This window comes from Eumetopias jubatus, unplaced genomic scaffold (assembly GCF_037043125.1).
Source record: "Eumetopias jubatus isolate StellerSeaLion01/CBP00866 unplaced genomic scaffold, mEumJub1_p1.0 scaffold_1, whole genome shotgun sequence".
NCBI classification, from domain to species: domain Eukaryota; kingdom Metazoa; phylum Chordata; class Mammalia; order Carnivora; family Otariidae; genus Eumetopias; species Eumetopias jubatus.
The window spans coordinates 126,356,941-126,380,373 of NW_028274807.1; the positions used below are offsets into that span (position 1 = coordinate 126,356,941).

At 45.1% G+C, this 23,433-nt stretch overlaps 1 protein-coding gene across 1 annotated transcript in view; it reads right to left on the reverse strand.

Moving 5' to 3' along the window:
• The window catches only part of BFSP2 (beaded filament structural protein 2), a 59,819-nt gene extending 40,114 nt beyond the window's left edge, over positions 1 to 19,705 (reverse strand). The window contains exon 1 of the mRNA XM_028099203.2: positions 19,202 to 19,705. Within this exon, the coding sequence (XP_027955004.1) occupies positions 19,202 to 19,690 (489 nt within the window). The 5' untranslated portion in view covers positions 19,691 to 19,705. The remainder of the gene's footprint in view (positions 1 to 19,201) is intronic.
• Positions 19,706 to 23,433: the final 3,728 nt, after the last annotated feature.

Consider the following 23,433-nt stretch of genomic DNA (forward strand, 5'->3'; position numbering starts at 1 on the left):
ACAACAGAATGTCTCAAGGAAGAACTCTCCAGTCGTCTTTCCCTCTCCTTGTCCCCTGCTTGCACTTTGCTCAGGTTGAAAGAGCAGTGGGAAGTGAGGGTAGGAGGACTGCAAGAGAGAGCTGGGTGCTGGGCCTGTCCTGGGAGCAGGGGGGAAATGAGGGTTGACTGTTGAATAATATACTGACTAGACCTTCTATTTACTGGCTTGAGACTGTGTTTTGTGACTTAAAATGAACATGGACTTTTTAGTTAACTGACAAGTGATCAGAAAAGTCCTGAGACCATCTGTGTTTTCAACCAGGGGTAGGAGACGGTATTTACCTCCCAATGAGCAGGTCAAAGGGACCTTGGAAGAGGTTCTTCTCAAACCAAAGCTGTTTCTTTCCTTTTTTTTTTTTTTTAAGATTTATTTATTTGAGAGAGAGGGAGAGTGTGAGTGGGAGGAGGGGCAGAGAGGGAGACATGCAGACTCCCCACTGAGCAGGGAGCCCGACTAAGGGCTCGATCCCAGGACCCTGAGGATCATGATCTGAGCTGAAACCAAGAGTCAGGTGCTTAACTGACTGAGCCACCCAAACCAAAGCTGCTTTTGTAACTGTCTCTTGAGTCCTTTGGTTCTATGTACAGTTGACATCCATCAGAGGCCCAGCACTGTGCTTGGCACTAGCAGGCACTCAACAATGTGTGGATTTAATGACTCATCATCCCTCTTAGACCTCAGGTCCTGGCGTCTGAGAATTTTGATGCGTTCTATTTGAATTCCCATAGTTCCCGGTACACAGTAGACCTACTTTCAATGCCTGATGAATGAACATAATAAAACTGAATTCTGTGCCAGCCCCACAGCAGCTACCATGACAAATATTACCCTGTCAAGACTGCTGGTAAGGAGGGAGGCAGGGCCAACGCATGCCAACATCACTAACGATTCTGTACTTACATGTGACACTAATTACACCCACGGACTGAGAATCTGCAGCCTAATCTCTGACACTGACAAAGCCTTTTCCCCCTCACATTATTCTCCTTAAATTTCAAAAGGGTCGGGGCCATGGTGGCAGGTATAATTATCTCCCTCTTTTTGCAGATAAGGAAGCTGCAGGTGGGAGAGATTAGGGACCTGGGTGAAGCATTTGGTGAGTTGAGACTGGGGGGAGGTGGCAGACACAGGACTCCTAACTCCAAACGCAAGCTCTGACCTAAAGCCCAAAGTCACAGAAAATGCAACTAACAGAGAAAAGGAGGGGTGGTTTCTCCATCATAAATGGAAGCAGGAGAGAGTAAGAACAGACTTGCTGGCTAATATATGCGAAGTCTCAGGGCATGGTGAAATTTTATGGTTGATTTATAATCCTCAGAAAATCAGGAGCCACCGTGGAAATTCTGACATAAACAGAGAGACTGCAGGGCAGCATGAATTGCGTGGCTGGCCTTTCAGTCAGGGTGGCGTTGGCAGCAAAGGGATAGTGGTAGGCATCCAAAACTTAACACAAATGACTTTTTGCAACGTGGGTGACTAGGTATGCAAGATAGTGCTCAGGGCAGCTAGAAGGTGGTGCCATTTGCCAAGAGAACTGGGTCAGAGACAGCAGTGTGGGACTTCCCCATCTCCAGGAGCCAGTTGGAGAGCCCTGGAGGGTTGGGGGATGCTAATAAAACTGTTGCTTCGCCAGTGGTGGGGCATAGGCCACCACCTGACCCTTGGAAGTGAAGTAGGTGGCCAATATGTACTGCCCGCTCTTGGCCCCAGCCAGTCAGCTGAGCCACAACGGCTTAGGGAACTGGGCTCTGTGGAGGGCCGCTGCTTCTCTTTAGGCTTTGCACTGCTCAGAGATAATGATGAGCCCTGACAGATAGGTGTACGGCTGGAGGCTTGGGAGATCAGAGAATTCCACCCTCTCATTTTACAGATGAAGAGCCTCAGAGCAAAAGGGATTGCTGCAGGGCACGCAGCTAGCTAGCAATCAGAAGTGAAGACAGACAGAGGGGTCGGATGTACTTGGTGTCTTCATGTCCCTGAAGCGGGGGTAACGTGACCACCTGCTCACCAGAGTTAGGGAAGAGAATCTGGCTTGTTCCCTGTTTCTGCAGGGACACGTCAGTTTGACCCAATCTCTTCATTTAACAGTTGAGGAACCTGACGTTCAGAGAGGTGGGGTAACTTATCCAAGATCACATAGCAACTTAGTGATGTTTACTCTCTTTCTACTGAATGGATAGTACTCTCTCAGTCTTTCTGTACCATGGCTTTCTTTTCTGAACCTCAAGCTCCATGTGGTTCAATAGGATTTGGGATCTGATGCCAAGTGCAAAAGGAAGTGAGGGTAAAATGGAGTAGGTACAGAGATATTGGTCATTCTGGAACTTTTAAAATGACGTTTGAGGAAATAGGATAAAATGTTGGAAATCAGGACTATAAAGTGAAAAAAAAGAAAACCCCAATAGTTACTCTTATGGGTTGAATTGGGTACCACTCCAAAGACAGGTTGAAGTCCTAATCCCCAGTGCCTGTGAATGTGACCTTATTTGGAAGTAAGATCTTTGCAGATGTCATCAGGTCAAGAGGAAGTCATTAGGGTGGGCCCCAGGTCAGTGTGACTGGTGTCCATATAAGAAGGACATTTGGACACAGACACATGGGGAAAGGGAAGACAGAGAGGGGAGCGATGCATCTACAAGCCAGGGAATGCCAAGGATGCCAGCCACCACCGGAAGGTAGGAGAGACGTTCGAAACAGAACCTTCCTTACAGCGCCAGCAGGAACCAACCCTGCTGATACCTATATTTCCAACTTCTAGCTTCCAGAACAGAAGAGAATACAGTTCTGCGGTTTAACCCACCCAGTTTGTGGTGCTTTGTTCTGGTAGCCCCAGCGAACTAATATAGCTACCGTTTAACTGGTTACTTTGCTGGGTCCTTCCATTTGTTGATGTAGCCAGTATTTCCTGTGTATCTGTTGTGTGCCAGGCACTACCCTGGGCACCAGAGAAAGATCAGGGAGTGAGAGGTGCTCATTCCTACCTTCCTGAAGCTTGCGTTCTACTGACCTCTATTATCTCCCAGAGTCCTCACAATGTCCTGTGGAATAGGGATCATTCTCTGGCAACTCAGACATAAGGAAACTCACTCTGGAGGTTAGTGACTGGGCCCAGGCCTCACTTCTGGTGAGGGTAAAGCTGGGCCTGGGCTCAGCTCTGTCTGGGGCATGGCCCTGCACTCACCTGTCAGTCTGTTCTACCTCATTTACTTTGTGTGCACGTGACGGCCCAGAGAGACTCCTGGGGCAAAGGAGGGTGAGACCGGCAGGCGTGTGGTTCCCAGAGGCACAGAATGGGCCCTGAGTCATGTTCCAGTCAGGAAACTACGCCTTAGCTCCTGGCCTTGAGGGTCCCTACTTATAGCTGTGTGGGAAAGAGACTCCTGACTCCTGCTCTGTCTCCAGAGGCCTGGAGCCTATAGCCACCTGAGGATGTGGGGGGAAGCCCAGTTTGGGGGGAGGAGGTAAAACCATGGCCCTGGCAGCTAACAGCTAGGCCCTAGTACTCTCACCTGCTCTGAACAAGCACACAGTCTCACCAGTAACCAGACAGGGTCACTCTGTGATCCCGGTGGAAAGAGACAGAGACGAGACCTGCTGTAATCATAGGGGAAGAGAGAGGCCAGGATGCTCTGCAGCCACAAAACTCGCCATCCCCCAGCCCCTTACAGCCTGCACAGGTGACGAGCGAGGTTTCCTGCTGCTCACTAACGCCCGATCTGCGCCTGCTTACTCCCTCCCATCTCCTGGATAAAACCTGAAAGATACCCACTCATCATACCGCCCCCAATTTCTGGCAGCATCAGATGCAGAGCAAATCCTTGCTCTGAACCTTTTCCCCAGATCACCCAGCATAAGCCCAGACCTCAAAATAAGTCCTTCCAACTCTCTCTTCCTGAGATGTCCCAGGTTCTCCCCTGCTGCAGCAAGCTAATAAACTTGACTTTATCCACCGAGAGATGTGTTCTCAGTGGCCTGTCTGGCTTTAGCAGGTGCATGCCTCACCCCCAGACCAGGAACCCTGGGGGTTGGCACTGAGGGCCCCTCCCACTGCGTGTGGCTCTTGCTGAACCCTCAGCTCTTCAAGTAGTACTTGGAACTGGAGGTTCCTGGAGGGGATCACTGCAGGGGACAGGGACCCAGCCCACAATCCTGTGGAAAGCCCTGATGCTGGCAGGAGTTTGGAGAGGAGGCGTCCTCCCACCCATGCTGGAGTGGTGCACCTTGGGGAGCTCCTGAACTCTGCTCAGATACAGACGTTCTGCCTCAAGGGCTGACTGCTCAGCACATTTTTCTGAGCATTGAAATCACTGAAAAAGAAAAGTAGAAATCCCTGGGGCAGGGGAGGGGGGTGCTGCACTATTTCCTGGCAGCAAAGCTATTAAACTTTCAAGTCCTAGTCCTGAGCTGCCTGACAAGCTGGAAGCCACCCAGCCTCATGCATCCTAGCTACAGCAGTTCGTTCCAGTTAAAGTGTGCTTGGCTAAGGATCAATCATGGTTTCTGACAGTTTTTTTTCCAAATTAAAAGGGAGAGAAGAGGAGGAAAAGGAAGCACATCTTGGTGTTTAAACCCCTCACAGACAGCAGCTCTTGTTGACTATGACTGTCTTATCAAACAGTGGGCACTCAAAGTATATACCCTTTTAGGGCCTGGGGTCTGAGGCAGGACTGACCTTGGTCTTATAAATGAGGACCACAGGAGGCTTTTCATAATACTTTGGGGGTGGAAAGAACATTGAGTGGGTCCTGGCGGGGACACTAATTCAAAGGGGGAACTTAATCTCTGTAGGCCTCAGTTTCTTTGTCTATAAAATGGGGGTTATGGGCTGAATTGTGTCCCCCTCAGATTCATATGTTGGAGTCCCAACTCCCAGGACCTCCGAACGTGGTTGCAGATAGAGCCTTTAAAGAGGTGATTACATTAAAATGATGCTCTGAGGGTAGGGCCCCAAGCCAGTTCCACCGGTTGTGAGAAGAGGAAATTTGGGCACAGATGTACAGAGGGAAGACCCCGTGAAGACACAGGGAGAAAATGGCCGTCGACAAACCATGGAGAGAGGCCTCAGAAAAAACCCACAACCCTGCTGACACCTCCATCTCACACTGCCAGCCTCCAGACCCTGAGGGAATAACATCTGTCGTCAGAACCAGCCTGCACACTAATTCAGTGGGCATAATCCCATCATCCTGGGTGACACAGACATTGTCGAGGAAATCAAGGACACGGTGAATGAACGTTCTTGTTAGTCCTTGTGTCACGCAAAATGAGTGTGGTGCCCGAGGCCTGCCATTCATAGTGAGAGTGTGGACCGTGTCATGATCATGAGTCTTGTCACAGTACACGGTTTTGTTAGGAGACCTTGGGGGGAAATCTGTAGAACCCCCAAAGTACCTGTGCCTGCTCCAGGGGGTGGCTGGGATGTGGGCCAAAACCCCAGGAATTCGGGGTTAGTGCCTGGCCGGGCTGGCCTTGGGGTGCAGACTCTGCACCGGGGGTCCCTGGGCTCACTCCCCATCACCTGCAGGTGGTCTGAAATATCACCAGAAGCAATTCACTTCCTAAGCAAAGCTCCTTAGGGACAGGGCCAGTGAACTCCCAAGATGCCCCAGGGCTTCACCTCCTTGTCTCATTTACTCCTCACAACCCTGCAGGAGAGTTTTCACCTTCATTATGCAGATACGCCGAGGCTCTAAGTTAAGGGGCTCAGGTTTCCTTGGCAAGCAACTAATAATAAATCCAGGTGTGAGATCAGCTTCCTCCTCAGAGTTGGCTGGGAGCGGGCCTGAGGAAGGGACTCTTACCTGCCTAGTGGGAAGGAAGAGGAAGAAGGTGTGGCCCAATTGCAGGCTGGGGTTGATGCCTGGAAGTGCTCTGGGCAGCAGGGCCAGGAGGAGGGGCTGTGAAGGGGTGCATGGAGCGAGGGGGAGTGCAGGGAGGGTCAGGGTGCTGGTGAGGGCTGGCAGGTGTAGGCACTCAGAATTCAGGCACGGTTCTTTGCCTCTTGTCCAACTTTGCCCTGAGTCTCCTGAAGGAGACTTTCTAACTTCATTTCTCTCTCCATTCTGTGGTGTTTCCTCTGACACATTTAGATGGTTATTCATTGGCCCTTGAAAAATATAAATAAAAATTACAAGTTGTTTTCTGATAGCAAGTTGGTTTTGTGATGGAATTTTCCACTCCCTGTGCTCGGCTTTTCATTACCCACTGATAACAGCTGAAGTAACTTCTCATTTCTGCTGAATAATGCATTTGTGACTGTCAGCTCTATTAGCTGGTTTACAACCTGATAAATGAGTCTTTATGTGCATGTCCCCAGCCAGACGATGATAAATTAGGTTTTATTTCCCTAAATTGAGTCCTCAACTTCAGGGGATCTGCATAAACCCTCTGGAGGAACACTGGGGACCCTGCATGACATTCTGCGTGGTTCACCCATTCTTTCGATAATTCCCTGTAAAGAGCCACCACGTTTGTCCTTGGCATTTGTGCTCGCTCCCTGGATTAAATTTTAATTTAGTTCTTCTGGAGAGTGTAGCTCACTATGAGGGCTTTCCTATTGCTCCTATATGTGCTAATTTAATTTGTTGGGTTTTTGCTTTGAGAGGAGAGTGTGCAGATGAGTCTTCTCCTCTCCCCCTGGGACATGTCAGTAGCTTCTGTGAGGCTGTGAGGGCTTCACCTGCCCTGGGCCTGGTTGGAACACCTCCATTCCCGCCCAGGTCGCTGGCAGGAGTTTTATTTATTACTTCATTTTTTAAAACCTAGGGAAAACATCCCAACACTACAAAAAGTACACATAGCACAAAGTACACCTGCTCCTACTCTTGTCTCCAGTCCTCACCAGAAGCATACTTTGCTACCAACCCTTCTATATGTTTCCAGACAGTCTGCTCCCCCACATTACAGAGACCCAAATAGTAGCAAAGCATACATGGGGGTTTGCAGCCTGCCTTTTTACTCAAATATATATGTGTGTGTGTGTGTGTGTGCGTGCGCGCGTGCTCGTCCCACTTCAGTATATAACAAGCTTCCTTTTTTTTTTTTTTTACAGCTGCAGAGGATTCTGCTGTGTTATTTAGTTGTATTGGACATTGAGGTTGTTGCTTGTATTTCAATGTGGCATGGGATTTTAAGGGAGCTCCCTGCCTGTAAGTTCAGGGTTCCTATTGAAAATCTTAAGTCTGGTTCTGTATTCAGCCTTGGCTGCCCATTTGTTGGTTGCCTTTTGCGGGCCGTGGCATGCCCATTCCATGCTGAGTCTCGGAATAAAGAGGTGAGGGGGACAGAACAGAGACCGGGAGGTGCTTGGTGCTTGGTGGTGAGAATGAAAATTCTAGGCATAAATGATGCCATCTAGCCCCGCACACTAAGGCACCTGACCACACTCTGGAATGGCTTCTGTCGGCCCCAGACCAGGTCCCTAGCGTGAACCTAGCCCCCCTAACATGCTTGCTTGAGAAAGGTCAATGCTGCCAAAAGAATCTACTGTTCTATTCCAGCTAAAACCTGAGGAGAGGCCCCTGACCTCCCTTTTCCTTGGCAGTTATTTTAGGAAACTTAGAATTGTAAATCCTTTCTCTGCCACTAGGAGATGTAAATCTCCTACAACCCAGAATCTTTCCTCAAGAACCTGGGAACAATCTCTGTGAAATGTTTACTTCTGGTGAGATAGCTCCCTATCTCCCAGCTCCTGTGGGAGGGTGGGATGCTGACTTTGGTGAGCGTCTTCCTCTAATTTGCCCCTGTCATAAAGCTATGAGAAGTGTGTTTCTCCTCTGGATAAGCACCAATTAGCAAACACAGATGGCCTAATCACATAGACCATCCCCTTCCTTAAACTCCTTCTGTACTTTTCCTTTAGCACACCCAGCATTTAAAAAGCCTTCTGTCTTTTGTTTCAGTGGAGTTGAGCTCATTCTATACTGAAATGTCTCTCCCCTGCTGCAGTAGTCTGCATAAAATATGTCTTGCCGACTTTAACAAGTGTTCAGTGCAAAATTTCTCTTTGACAGTTGAGAAATCTGCCCCATGCATAGACTGCTCTGCAGATGGTCAGACTGGATCCTGACTCCCAACCTTTTACCATGCTGGTCCCCGGTCTGAAGGGCCATCTTCTGGCATGTTCTTTGGGTCCCACATTTAGACTCAACCTCCTGGGGTACCCTCACTGAGGACCAATCAATATCCTGCCTCTTCTCTAAACTCCTGCAGCATGGGTGGGTTGAACAACTCATGAATACATGTATGTAAACAGAGTTATTTATGTTACTACTCACTTAATGTCTGCAGCTTCTCATTTATTCAATTCTACAAACTTAATTGGGCATTGATTATGCATGTAGCAATTTACAAACATTATTTCATCCATATACCCATCACCCAGTTCCAACGATTACAAATGCATGGCTTGTTTTGTTTCACTTACTTCTACTCTGCCTTGGATTATTTTGAACAAACCCCAGAAATCATTATTTCTTCTTCCGATATTTCAGTATGTCTTGTTAAATTCTAAAGATGCTTTAAAAAAATAAATTTTGGGGCACCTGGGTGGCTCAGTCGGTTAGGTGTCAGACTCTTGATTTCAGCTCAGGTCATGATCTTAGGGTCCTGGGATCAAGTCTGTGTCTGGCTCCCTGCTCAGTGGGGAATCTGCTTCTCCGTCTGCCCCTCCCCCTGCTTGTGTGCATGCATGCTCTCTCTCTCTCTGTCTCCCTCTCAAATAAATAAATAAATCTTTTGGTGAAAAATAAATAAATCTTTAACAAAATAAAAAATAACTTTCAAAAATCTAAAAATAACATCTAAACTTTAATAACAATTCCTCAAATACCTAGTTTATCTTTCCTCAGTTGTCTTTTAGTTTGCTTGAATAGTGGTTCAAATAATGTCCATTTCAGTGGGTTGATATGTCAATTTAATCTCTTTTAATTTATAGGCTTCCCCCTCACCTCCCTATTTGTCCCTTGCAATGTCTGCTTGTTGAAACAATTGGGTGTTTAGTTTTATAGTTTCCTCACAGTCTGGGTCTTGCTGATTCCATCCCTATGGCATCATGTCACATGTTCATCTGACTCCTGTATTTTCTGTAAATTAGTAGTTTTATTTTGAGGCTCAATCACATTCAGTTTTCTTTTTCTTTTTCTGTCAAGACTATGTCATAGGTGATGTTGTGTACTCCACCAGGAAGTATACACGTCTGTGGGTCTCTCTTTTTTGATATTAGTAGCCATTTGATGATTGCTATTGCCTAGATCCATTATTTTATTATGGTTGCAAAGTGGTGATATTTGAATTCTATTTTAATGATTAATATTAGTTATAAATATAAATAAATAAAATAGTTAATAGTTACATTATTTGTTTCTTGGTGTAATATTTCTATAAAAGGATAATTCTCCTCTTAAGTTCTTTTTTTAAAAAAATGATGATGGATCCTCAGTTTTTATAGGAAAGGCAGGAAAAATTCCTAATTCCTTCTCATTATTTACCAGTTTCAAAATAATGAGTTGACTCATTGACTCCCCAGCAGACTCCAGGGCAACTAATAAGTGGGATTTTTTTTTGTATTATACTGAACTCACTGATTTAACATATTTGATGTGTTTCAATCCTTAGCAGTTAATATTCTTTTTTTTTTTTAGCAGTTAATATTCTTATTGATACATAGCCATCTTTGATTAGTGGGAGCTTATTCAAATAGGCTCCTAAGTCTTTTGACATGACTCTAGAAGTTCTTTATAGCTTCCTTGGTTTTGGAATAATGAGATGTTTCAGATTCATCTCTTACACTTCCTGCTCCCAAACCTGGATTCAGCCATTTCTCTAACTAAGGAGCCTCAGTTCTTCTAATGAAGATTGTAGTTAGTGACCAAAATCTGAGGCTAAAAATGCTCATTGCCACTGGGTTGGCAATTGTTTCTAGTTCTTTTCACTGGCTAGAGCTAGGAAATAGGTATATATTTATTTTAGGATCACATACACCATGATTTTATACTGATAATTCCAATTCAAATTCAGGACTAGAGAATTGTCTCTAAATTTAATCTGCCTTACAAGTGTATCTCCTTTTACCAAAACTAAAAGTCTCGATTCTCAATGACACAAATATAATTACTCTTTGGCTTTATCCCACAGTACACACACACACACACACACACACACACACACACACACACACACACAACCAGTGTTAGAATAATATGAACAATGCCACCAACAATATGATTACTGAAAATGACTTAAGATTCTTTTTTCAGTACCCTTTTGCATCCCACTAGAGATGTACAAATGACTGTGGTTTAAAAGTCACTTTTAAAATTCTGTAAAATACTTCCATGGTTCCAAAGTCATCTCCACGTAATAAGATAAATTGAAAGAATTCTAGTATCTATTCCTTTCCCCTCTACACTATTCCCTCCCTTCTCCTGTAAGTGATCATTTAAAAACATTTGTGGTTGGTTTTTCCAGTTACAAGTGAATATGTATGCATATATTTATATACCTTCCTCTTTCTCAGATAAATGGTAGGATGAAATACACACTCTCTCTACGTTGCTTTTCAGCTCAACACTATATCCTGGAGATCATCACTCCATAATACTTACAGAGCTCTTCCTCTTTCCTTTTGTGGATGTAGCATTGCTTATTCAGCTAGCCCCTACTGCTAGGTATTTGGTTTTTTTCCAGTCTTTTGGCATTATGGATATGATTGAAATGAATAGCCTTGCGCATACTTCTCGTTTGCATTTTTGCCAGTGTGTCAGCAGGAGAGATTCCTAGAGGTGGGATTGCTGGATTAAATTAATGTACATAAATGCATATACAGTTTGTCTAGATATTGCCAAGTTCTTCTCTGTAGACACTGTAACATGTTTTTCCCCATCAACACTGTGGAATTGGCTGTTTCCCTAGCACTTCACCAACAAAACAGATTGATGCACTTTAGGAGTTTTGCCAATCTGATAAGTGAAAATGGTATCTCAGGTAGGTTTTTGTTTTGTTTTGTTCATATTTCTCTTCATATGAATGAAGTTGCATATCTTTTTATGGAGGTACGAGCCACTTTCATTTATTTTTATTTTTTATTTTTTTAAAGATTTTATTTATGTCAATTCCTCGTTTATATCTCCAGCCTACCTAACAGTAAGCACGTTGTCAGCTTTTATTTTAAAACTACAAATTCTAAATGCTGTTTATAGAGTGGGGACATTAACCTTTTGCATTCAGAGTTGCAAATACTTCTGTCTAGTTTGTCATTTATCTGTTAGTTTTGCTTATGGTGTTATCTTGTGACACAAAATTTAAAAATTTTTGGTAATCAAATTTATTGATATTTCTTTTATTGCTTTTAGATTTTGAATTATATCAAGGAAAACTTCTTTCACACCCAGATTATAAAGGAATTCAGTCATGCATTCTACTTGTATGGTTTCCTTTTTCACACTAGGATACATTTGGAATTGATTTAGGGTACAGTGAAGAAGGACGGATCCAGTTTTATTTTCCTTATGACTATCCAGTTATCTGAATACCATTTATTAAAAAGTCCGTCCTTTCCACCATTGATTTCAAATGCTGCATTTATCAATACCAAGTTTCTGTATGGAGCAGGGCTTATTTTTGAATTTTATATTTTGTTCCCTTGGTCTTTCCATCTTTTATGTGCCAACATGAAACTGCTTTCTGAGTGAGACTCTCTAGTATGTTGCAATGTCTGGGTGAGCTGCCCCTTCCCTCCTTGCTCTCCTCTTTCAGTTCTTCTTTTCAGCTATTCTTGCCTTTTTGTTTTTACAAATGAAAATTTATAATAAACCCTTCTAGTTCTAAAAAAAAACCCTATGATATTTTAAAAATTAGGATTGCATTAAATTTATAAATTAGGGAGAACTGACATTTTTCTTGAGTCTATATTCAAGCACATGGTATTTCTTTACATTTGTCCTTTCAAAAGAATTTTATTATTGTTTCATATACATTTGGACATTTCTTGTTAAGTTTATTTAGAGGTATTTTATTTTTTGCTATCATAAATGAGATGGTAGCCATTTATATATTAAATTAATATATGTATATATGTGTATGTGTGTATATATATATATATATCTATTTAGCATAGGTCTTTAATGTTATTTTATAACCTGCTACTTTACTAAATTATCTTATTGTCTGTTGCAGTTTTCACATGGATCCTTTTGGGCTTTCCAAACATTTTCCCTTTTCCTCTCTGATCTTTATACCTCCAATTGCTCTCTTTGTCTGGCATTAATGACTGCCTCTGACCAATGCTTTTTTTTTAATTTTTTTAAAGATTTTTTAAACAATTTATTTATTTGACAGAAAGATGGCGAGAGAGCACAAGTAGGCAGAGCGCAGGCAGAAGGAGAGGGAGAAGCAGGCTTCCCGCTGAGCAGGGAGCCCGATGTGGTCATGACCTGAGTGGAAGGCTGACACTTAACCGACTGAGCCACCCAGATGCCGCCTGCCTCTGACCAATGTTACATCACAGTAGAGATAGAGGGCATTCTTATTTTGTTCTTAATTTCTACAGGAAGTCCTCTAGTATTTCTTTCTTAGCTATTTCATCATGTCAAGAAAGTCTCCAAACATCCTTATTATCCAGGTAAGAAATCAAGATGTAGCAAGATCAGCAAAGACCTTGCTGGGCCCGAGTGTGACCTACAGACTCTCTGGCTTCAGAATCCTCAGTCTTTGTAGCACATTCCCTATTTTTCATTACTAGGACTCCCCTGTCCTCTACTCTTCAACATGGCCCTCATATTTTAAGATATCTTAAGAGACTGAAGAGTGTCCCCCAGTGAGAGCACTTACTCTCTCCCCTGTCTTCTGTGGCAGATATATTCTACCATGTTTCTGCACGGATATACTCTACTTAGCAAAGCAAGACCCCCCTCCCCCCCACCCAGGAAATCAGAAACCACCCTTCTTAGAAAGCAATTTGGTGACCACCTGTATTACTCCACCAAGACCCTTGGGAGCAGCCTCATGCCTCCTTCTCTTCCCTGCTCCATCAAAAGATTTCTTCCAATCTCATATTCCACTCTCCCTGAGAGAAATTCTCCCGAATACATTTTTTTTTCTCTGTATAGTTACATTTGTAATGATACTTTACTGTCCCTTATAACTTGGCTAATAAAGTAACTACCTTACTCACCTGCTCTGACCAAACAAAGTGCAGGTACAGTATTAAGAAATAGATGGGGATGGGGCACCTGGGTGGCTCAGTTCCTTAAGCATTTGCCTTCAGCCCAGGGTCCTGGGATCGAACCCCGCATTGGGCTCCCAGCTTAGCAGGGAGCCTGTTTCTCCCTCTCCCTCTGCCCCCACTCGTGCTTTCTCTCTCCCTAACTCTCTCTCAAATAAATAAATAAAATCTTAAAAAAAAAAAGAAATAGATGGGGTGGTTTATCCTGGGTAAATGTATTCAGGCTGTTGCAGATAAATAGTTCATGGTTCTTTCTCTCTCCCCCTTTCAGGGACACCAGGTTGTGAATCAAGAACAATAGTTCTGTTGCCTTCTTCTTATTCAGGGTTGGTGGGGGGCTTGGGCTGGAGGGGGGGGAATCGTTAGTTCTTGTTTCTTTCTTTCTTTCTTTCTCTCTCTCTCTCTCTTTCTTTTCTTTCTTTCTTTCTCTCTTTCTTTTCTTTTTCTTTCTCTCTTTCTTTCCCTTTCTTTCTTTCTTTTTCTTTCTCTCTTCTCTCCCTTTTTCTTTGTTTCTTTCTTTCTTTCTTTCTTTCTTTCTTTCTTTCTCTTTCTTTCTTTCTTTCTTTCTCTCTCTCTCTCTCCTCTCTCTCTTTCTTTCTTTCTTTCTCTTTCTTTCTTTCTTTCTCTTTCTTTCTTTCTTTCTTTCTTTCTTTCTTTCTTTCTTTCTTTCTTTCTTTCTTTCTTTCTTTCTTTCTTTCTTTCTTCTTTTCCTTCCTTCCTTCCTTCCTTTCTTTCTCTTTCTTTCTTTCTTTCTTTCTTTCTTTCTTTCTTTCTTTCTTTCTTTCTTTCTTTCTTTCCTTCCTTCCTTCCTTCCTTCCTTTTCTTTCTTTCTTTCTTTCTTTCTCTCTCTCTCTCTCTCTCTCTCCCTCCCTCCCTCCCTCCCTCCCTCCCTCCCTCCCTCCCTCCCTCCCTCCTTTCTTTCTTTCTTTCTTTCTTTCTTTCTTTCTTTCTCTTTCTTTCTTTCTTTCTTTCTTTCTTTCTTTCTTTCTTTCTTTCTCTTTCTTTCTTTCTTTCTTTCTTTCTTTCTTTCTCTCTCTCTCTCTCTCTCTCTCTCTCTCTCTCTCTCTCTCTTTCTTTCTTTCTTTCTTTCTTTCTTTCTTTCTTTCTTTCTTTCTAGAAAGCTGCTAGTACTACAGGTTCTATGGGGAGAGAGCTGGCCCTCACCTGGATTGCCTGAGTTTCCAGCAGTTTCCCCAAATAGGCTGATCCCCAGAGTCTGAGCTCTCTCTCTGCAAGGGACAGAAAGAGGAACTGTGAACAGCAGGAAAGATATTCAAATCAGGTCCATTTTAAATTCTAATTCTCTTGCCTTTCAATAATTTTGATTTCCCTTTCCTCCAGCTAACAAACTGCTGTCTGCGATGTAAGCTGCTGTTTTCTCCCATGGAGACCAGTAATAGCAGTGGAACCGAAGCCTCCAGGTTCCCCTTTCTCTCCTAGGCAGCATCTCTCTGGCCTTGGCCTTGGCTTACTCCTTCTCCTTGTGCGTTGAGACTCCACCTCCCTCCTCTGTCCCCATTCTCCCTTTATCTGCAGCTCCAAGGCGAGGAGGCTGCCTAATTCCAAGCTTGCAGTTTGGCGTATTTGAAGATGAAAGGGCCTGATGTTGCCGCTGGAGCTTACTATGAGCACCATTCACTTGGCAAGAAAGGGCAGGAGCATCTGGCAAAGCAGGAGAAGGAAAGAACCACTTTCTATCCAAGCAAAGGGCAGGGACTGTGCCCTCCTTGGCTTCCATGGCCATCACCTTGGAGTTTTCCTGTCTGTTTTTACTGCTTAGCCGAAGTGTCTGAGAGTTTCTAACACAACAGAGGAGTGAGGAGAGAGAGGTTTGGAAGTGAAAAGGAACTTCACATACACTACCCCTAGCCAGGATTGGTTACATGATTTGTGGGTCCCGATGCAAAATGAAAATGTGGAGCTCCTTGTTCAAAAGACAGGGGGAAAGGTGCTTCAAAAGGTGGTAAAATATAAATAAATAAATACATACATACATAAATAAATGTATGTGGTAGAATATGAAGCTTTATGGTTTTTTTCTTGATTTGTCATGGTAACTTTTGCTATTTAATCTTGCACATCCTCAGACACAAGGATACTCAAGGGGGCAAATGCAAACTCTCCTAGGCCCCCCCCAGGGGCCCTGCCCCACCATTTGGGGCACTGTGTGGCCCACCAACTGTTGGGTGACCCTTCCTGCCAGTGACAGCACTGACGTGTCTTGTCCTGGTGAGTTTCGGGGAGGCGAAGAGTGAAGCCAGGCATCTCCCTTTCCCACAGACTGGCCACTCCAACCCATGGTGGATAGGTAATCCTAAGAGTACTGAACCCCAGTGTCACTCTGGAGGTACTTGGATCAAGGGTGGACAAAAGGCTTGCCCTTCTGTTCTAGTCGCCTGACAAGTGCACTGTGGTGCTTCCAGCCCTGGATCCATGCACTGCCCTAAGAAGCAAACCTGACCCTCCCTGGGTCTGTGACCAGGCCCTTGCTAGAGGTGGGGGTGGGTGGGTGGAGGTGAAGAGGGGCTTGGGGTTCCTGGGGTCGTGGGACTGGGCAGCTGAGAGCTTTGGCTTTCTGGAGCCCAGAAACTCTTAGCATGGCATGGCTGCCTCTGAAACCTGTCTGAGGGGAAGCCAGCACTTTCTGAAATAAATGAATTGCTGGTAGTCTGTTCTTCAAGTCTAGGTTAGAGGTCCCGGTGGGGGTGCCCCTCCTCAGTTCTATGGGGACTGGGCTGGTTGGTGGGTCTAGGGCTCCAGGACAAGGCACCCTGGAAGGCATTGGGGCCCCCGTTCCCCAGTGGGAAAGGCTTTGTTTCTGAGTAGCCAGAAGTTGGGCCTGTCGTTTGGAGGCAGATGGGGCTTGGGAGGGAGCTGTCATCTTGTGGCTGTTGGGTGAAGAGGATTCTGTTAGGGGTGGAGAGAGGAAGAAAGGGTCCAGCCAAGGCCCTGAAGGGGGGCTGTGGCCTCCAGAGGCAAGTCCCTTGGCCAGAGACCTTGCTCCTAGAAGACTGGCACTCTGACCAGGATGGCCTGCTGCATGTGCACAGTACTTCACAGTTCCTATGCCCCCTCTTTTTTTAGAGAGCGAGCGAGCATGTGTGAGCAGGGGTGGGGGTAAAGGGAGAGGGAGAGAGAGAATCTTAGACAGGTTCCATGCCCAGCATGGAGCCCAATGTGGGGCTTGATCTTATAACCCTGAGATCATGACCTGAGCCAAGATCAAGAGTCAGATGCTTAACCAACTGAACCATCCAGGCGCCCTTCCCTAATGCTCCTTTTTCACATCTTATTTCATTTCATGCTCACAATGACCCTGGGAGGTGCTCATCCATTTTATAGATGGGGAAAGGAGCAGAGGACTGGCTGGTCCAAGTAAGTGGCAGAACTAGGATTTGAAGCGGGATCCTGCTCATTGAGGACTATCAATCGTGTACACAGTTTTAAGTATATGCAATGCCATGAGTGAAGAAAGTCTTTCTAAGCCTTGTAGACTAAGCCCAGAGTCACGGGCTGTGTCCTGTCAGCAATGAGGAGCCCAGAAAGGTATTGGGCAGGGACATCACGTAGTCAGATCCCCCATGTCCAAAAGATCATGCTGCTGACTGGGTGGAGAACACCTGGAAGGAGAACAGGCATCACTTAAAGTTTTATGGTGAAGCTGGGAGGGGTGGATAGGGTGGGTCAGTTTTGTCACTACAGCAAAGGAAAATTAATGTGCATTTCTCAAATCTGTAGAATTTTCTTTGGTTCTTTTTGGTGGAACAGAGCTTAATATGGCTGGAAGGCGAGGCTGTGTGATACAGAAATACATTTTACAGGTCAGTCTAACTGTATCTTCAAGTCCCTGTTTTTAAACAAAAGCAGAAGAGAAGTCTGTGTTCATGTGAAGGATCTCACTCAGGGTCAGTGAAGAGGAAAAGACGCTCGTCTGGGATTCTGGCCATCAGCGGCAGGCCTGAATGTCCTGCTGCCCAGCCTTGGCTCTGAGAGCAGCGGGGCCGTGCTGTTGCCGTCGTGCAGTTTTGGAATCTGTAGTCTCCCGGCAAGCAGGAACCATGCCACTTAGATATCCACAGATTTGCTAGAGTATCTGTGGCATTATACTCATTTTACAGATAAGGACACTGAGGCTTAGAGAAGTTGGCCAATCCCCTGGAGCTAGCTAGAGCCAGATCACATCAGTATCTGTTGAATATGGACTAAGTTTTCTGTCTATACTTTTGACTTAGAAATTGGGATGCCTGACTTCTTGTGAAAAGTCTGTGTGGCATTTGAATGCAAGAAATTGTCCTGCAGATGCTGAAATATTGAAATACCTAGGGATGGTCTTCTGGTTTCTAGGACACAAATATTTGGAATCAGGACTGCTGGGGAGAGTCCAGGAGGGATGGCCGTCTTAGATTTGGCAGCTTTAAGCCCCAGGCTGCTCTAAAATGGCTCTCCCTCCCAGCCCAGATGGATGTAAGCAGAACAACAGCTCCAGAGGAAAGCCAAGAAGACACTGTTGTACATCACATGTCCTGAGCTGACGGCTGGGCACTGACTGACGGTGAAGGAGAAACACTCTAGGATGAAATGGGAGGCAGTAGGGGAAATGGGGAACCTCTGAGTGTGCCTGCACTGCAACGCCCAGCCACACACAAATGGAAGTTTGTGACCTCTGCTTGGGGAGTGCATGTTGGGCCCTAGGGTGCAAGAGGTCCAAGCTGGCAGTTCCTGGCGGAGTTGGAGGCTGATGTGGCTCCGAGGGATCCCAAGGCCAGCATTTGTCGGGTGGAGGTGGGGGAGGGAAGGGAGAAGAGAAGCCAGCCACCCGCAGAGACCTGATGAGATGTGTGATGCTGGCTAGAGTCGCGGTGGTAGAAGCTACAGGCCAGACATGACACATGAGCTCAGCGCTCTGCAGGAATCACCCTGGAGAGCACATCCTGACCAAGCAAGGGAGAAAGATGAAACCTCTGTGTCCTGCCCTGTCCAATAAGACAACCCTGGCCACATGTGGCTAACGAAATACAATACAATACAATGCAATACAATACAATACAATACAATACAATACAATACAATAAAAATTCAAATCCTCAGTCTTACTAGCCACGTTTCACGTGCTCGATAGTCATATGTGGCTGGTGGCTACCAGACAGGACAGTGTGGATAGGACATTTCAATCATTGCAGAAAGTTCTATTTCAGTGTAAACTACTTCACTAATATTTTAAATATTGATTATCTGTTGAAATAACATTTAAAATATACTGAGTTAAATAAGATATGCTAATATGAACTTCACCTGATTCTTTCTACTTTTTTACTGTGGGTAATAGAAACTTGTCAATTACCACGTGGCTCATATTTCTATTGGACAGTACTGCAGCAGATGGATATAGGAACACACCTCCATTTATCCTTGGTTTTGGTGCCACAGCCATTTGATGGTGTTCCATTTGATGATGGCTGTAAAAATCTTTTCTTAACACAAAGGTTACAGAGCCAGCCCAGGGTAAAGGGACAAATGCAAGCCTTGGAACTGGAAAAATTCAGGCTGAAAGCTCAGCTTCCCTGCAGGCCACATGATCTTGGGCAAATTACATAATTCCTTTGTGCCTCCGTTTTTCTCATCTGAAAAATGTAATCAGTGAATGAGCACCTGCATAGCATTGCTTTGAACATAGGAGATAGGGCGTGTACAGGGATTATTGTGGGCCTGGCCCCTAGTCTACGGCAATAAATGGTAGCTGTCATTATTGTTTTCATTGTTATTAGTATTTTTTAGCACGAAAGGATGAGAGGTTATAGTCAGTTTCTTTGGTCTCAGACCATTCACTCCCCTGCCCCTGCCTCAGCATTCTTGCTCTCTGATAATGACCCGTCGGGCAGATGTCGGCATCCTCTCCTGGCCCTATGCAAAGCCCGTGGGCATGGCCCAGGTACTCACCTGCTGGCAGCTGCTGGCCCAGGAGGCCCTGAGGGCACTCCATCTTTCCGAGCGTGTGGCCTTGCTCTCCAGGTGCATCCGCAGTTGTGCCTCTAGCTCCTGGCTGACGTTCTCGAGGGCATGGACCTTGGCCATGTATTCCACCAGGCAACCCCCCAGGTCTTCAACGGTACTGAGGTTCTTCTCCAGACCTGGAGCTGGTGCTGTGGTCAGACCTGAGCTCCACAGGCCCTGCAAGAAAACACTGCTGATGCCCAGGGCCCGGCGTGTCACTCGTGTGCCCAGGCCACTTGCGTACCCACTGGGCGCCATCCCTACATAGACTCTGGGTGCTCGGATGAGACCACCCATGGCATTGGTCCTGGAGGCTGAGGGGCTATCCAGGGAGGATGATGACCATGTTCCCCCGAAGGATGCCCTATGCCTCTGGAGGGGCATGCTGGAGCTGGCCCCGGTGGGCATGTCCACCACCACCCGCCTTGTGCTCATCTCCCCTTCTGCCTCTGCTCTGCCTAGTGGGTTTACAGAGCCTAGTGGCTTTTGGTTTCCAGCCCCAGTGTCTGTGTGGCCCGGTTGTGTGCCTCTCTGGAAGCTCCCCTATCCCCAGGGCTGCTTTGTCTGCTGTTTTCCATGAGCTTCCACCATTCACCGAGCTGAAAGAGAAATGGGCCCTGCCCAGGGCTGCGTGCAGAAAGGCACTCATGCATTCTCTGCAAGGTCATGTGTCTGACCTCCCAGATGTTTCCACTGGTGGTGGGGGAGGCTGGATCAGTGCAGGCTGTGGAGGTGGCTCATCTGGGTCTGTGTAGTTCACTACCTAAGAGAGGGCAAAGGAAGCATTAAGCAGCCCCATTTCACAGATGAATGAACTGAGGCTCAGAGACCTCAGATCACAAGTGTAGTGAGTGGCTGAGCCAGAACTGAATCCAGGTGCTCCAGGGCCGATTTCAGAGCTTTCTACATCCTTGTGTGTGCTGTGTATATGAATGTGTGAATGTGCATGCATGTCCACACAGGTGACAGACGGTGGAAATGGGTGTGAACCATGCATGGTGGGAGGTAGCCCCATGAACTCAAGAGAAACAAATGAATCCTGTTGCTTCCCTTACCCGCGCTCGGTCCTGGCAGCTTCAGGTCCTTCTGTGGCATTTTTCTTACCTCGAACACTGCTGTTATCAGCTGCTCGACCTTGGCCATGTTGCTCCACTTCTCTGGACCTTACTTTCCATGCACTGGCCTGAGCTTTCTCTAAAGCACTAGACAAGGGAACCTGGGCAAATTCAGGTCCCACACATGTTGGGCCCCTATTATGCTGTAGCTGTTCTGTACACTTCTGTTTCTCCATTTGCCAGAAGACTAATAAATAAGAACAAAGAAAAGGTTTTCCAGTAAGCTCTTTAAGGGTGCTTCAAGTTAGGATTTAATGACACCCCTTGGGTTTTAATTCCTACTGTCAGCATCTACTAAGGCATGTTGTTATGGTTACATCTCAAATACTTTTCCAAGTCTAGAAAAGATCTTCTGAGATAACAAAATGGACCTAAAACCCACTGCACTTAAGCTTCATATCAGAGAAACCAAATAGCTGGATATTTATCCCAAATCCTGCAACATGGGAACATACCTCAGGTGAAAGAAGGGGAAGGGAGTCAACTTCTAGTATGTACTGAATCCATCCTAGTGTTGTATATGGTTTCCATACTTTATTTCATTGAATTCTCAATTCAACCTGAGGAAGTAGATAGAAGGTTGACATGTACTACTACTTGGGCTGTGCACTGCACAACTTCAGAAATATCATCACATGTCAAATGATGGGTTATTAACTCCTTATATGATGAGGACCCTGAAAGCTCCAATGACTCATCCAAGGTCCCCTGTCCAGAAAGTAGCAGAGCTGGGATGAGAAGGCCTCTTCTGACTCCTAGTCCAGTGACTTATCTAGGACCCCCTCTGTCTCCCAACACCTAGAGAACTAGGGTACTATTCAAAGTTATACAAGCAGAGTTCAAAACTACGATTACCTACTGTAATATTCTATGTGTTCTTCCTTGCTGATTAAGACACCACAACTTTTTGGGGTTGCCTGGGTGGCTCAGTCGGTTAAGCATCTGCCTTCAGCTTGGGTCATGGTCCCAGAGTCCTGGGTTCGAGCCCCAGCAACGGGCTCCCTGCTCCATGGGAAGCCTGCTTCTCCCTCTCCCACTCCCCCTGCTTGTGCTCTCTCTCTCGCTGTGTCTCTCTCTGTCAAATAAATAAATAAAATCTTTAAAAAAAAAAAAGACACCACAACCTTTTTTTCCCCTTCTACTTTGTCTGTTTGAGATGACACAGAATGATACTTTATAAATATCAATGCTGGTTATATGATTAACAGATTAAGGAACCAACTGGATCAAGTAAAAGCTGGCAGTGTCCCTTATTTATTTAGACGTCCTCCTTTGGTACACCCTGTAGGGCCCATGGCACCCAGCAGACTGTTATAATAACATCCTCCTAAACACTGGATCTCGATGAGCTGTAGGAATTCCAGGGTGTATCATCCGAGGCTAAATGAAGGGTTCAAGATACTGATTAAGTGTTTTGCACAGGGGTCATGTTTACGAACTGTTATTCTCTACAGAATGATAATTCTCAGTGGCCAGGTTATCTACAGCTTTCTCTGACCCAAAGATATGTACAGCAAAACCCCCATCCCTGGGGGAGGAAGAGGAGAGAGAAGGGATGTACCTTACATGACACCAATGTTTCCAAAGACCTAAAGAGAGATGACTCTTTTTTGGAGAAATCACAAACATGTTTTAAAGGATTTGTATAATCAAATGACAAATTGCTAATCTTGTTAGCTCATTACTCTCATAAAACCCAACTTATTGTTAAAATAGATTAAAAAATATAGATGAACATTAAGCAGTGTTGGTCCTTAAGGAAGACTTAAAAGTTATTTTAAAATGAAAAGAATGCAAAATGTATTAGCAATTTAATCCTCTGGCTAATAAAATAAGTTTATTTATATATACATGGTAGTTGAATTCTGTGGATAAGGAAAAATAAGTCATACATCCACATATATATTATATATATATATAACATATGTATCTTTGATTACATATGTTATATATAATTTTACTTTACAAACAGATTTCTTTATATACGCACACACATTGCTATAGTAAATGCAACAGCTGACAGAAATATAAGGTTAAAAGGTCAGACAGCAGCTCGCTGGCAAATGAATTTCAGAGCAACATTTAACCTGCTTCCTTGTGGGTTGAAGAGTCTTGAAAGAGAGACAACCACCAAACTCATGTTAAGTAGATCCATACAACATTGAGAACACACATTTTTGAAGGCCATCTTTTTTTTTTTTTAAAAGAAACGTAGGAAGAAAGGAAAAAGTTATGATAAAAAGACCACAGTAACAACACGAACATATGAATCAACATTCAAGTCAATTCCCAATCTGACTATAAGTACATCTATATTCAAAATATACTATCAAACTAATTTTCTTTTAGAGAAAGAGTCAAAGCAGTTCTATTCTCTCCCCACCACTATCTACTAGGAAAAAAAGTAAGAAGCAGCCATCTGTGGAAGCCCCTGGTGTGTCTTTGCAGGTCTGACCCCTCCTGAGTGTGGGCTGGGGGAGGTGGCTGGCCCACCACTGGTGAAGGCAGCCGTGCAGGGGAGACTGGGAGATGAACGCTGGGTGGCAAACCCACCAGCAGACCCACGAGCAGGTCTGCAGCGCCAAGGAGGGATATAATGATGTCTTTTCCCAAGCAATCCACTTTGGCAATCTTGTTTTTGTAAGATCGCAGGAGGGTTTAGAAAATTACAGCTCCACGCTTCAAGGCCTCTTACATAAGCATGTTCCTCAAGGGGCACAATGTGATGCTTTTTGAGAAAACAAAGCTAAACCCCAATAAACATTTGATCCTTGAAGAAGGGCAAGCATTCCCAAGCTCCAGGGTTAGGATCCACATCTAAACCATCTCCAGAGAAAGGCACGAGTTTGAAAGCAGATGTGGGTGTCGGAGAGGATGCAGGAATGTGCTTAAGCGGGGGCCTTTTTTGTCCGCCAGGGCAAGGCAGTCCTGTTGTTTAGCACAGTGGAAGCTCTCTGTCATGTGATGTTAGGGGGATGTGGCCTTGGGGTGCCTGAGGTCCTCCACAGACTCTTGAGAGCAGCGTGCTCTTGCCTGCTGTCCTGAACTCAGATGGAATTAGCC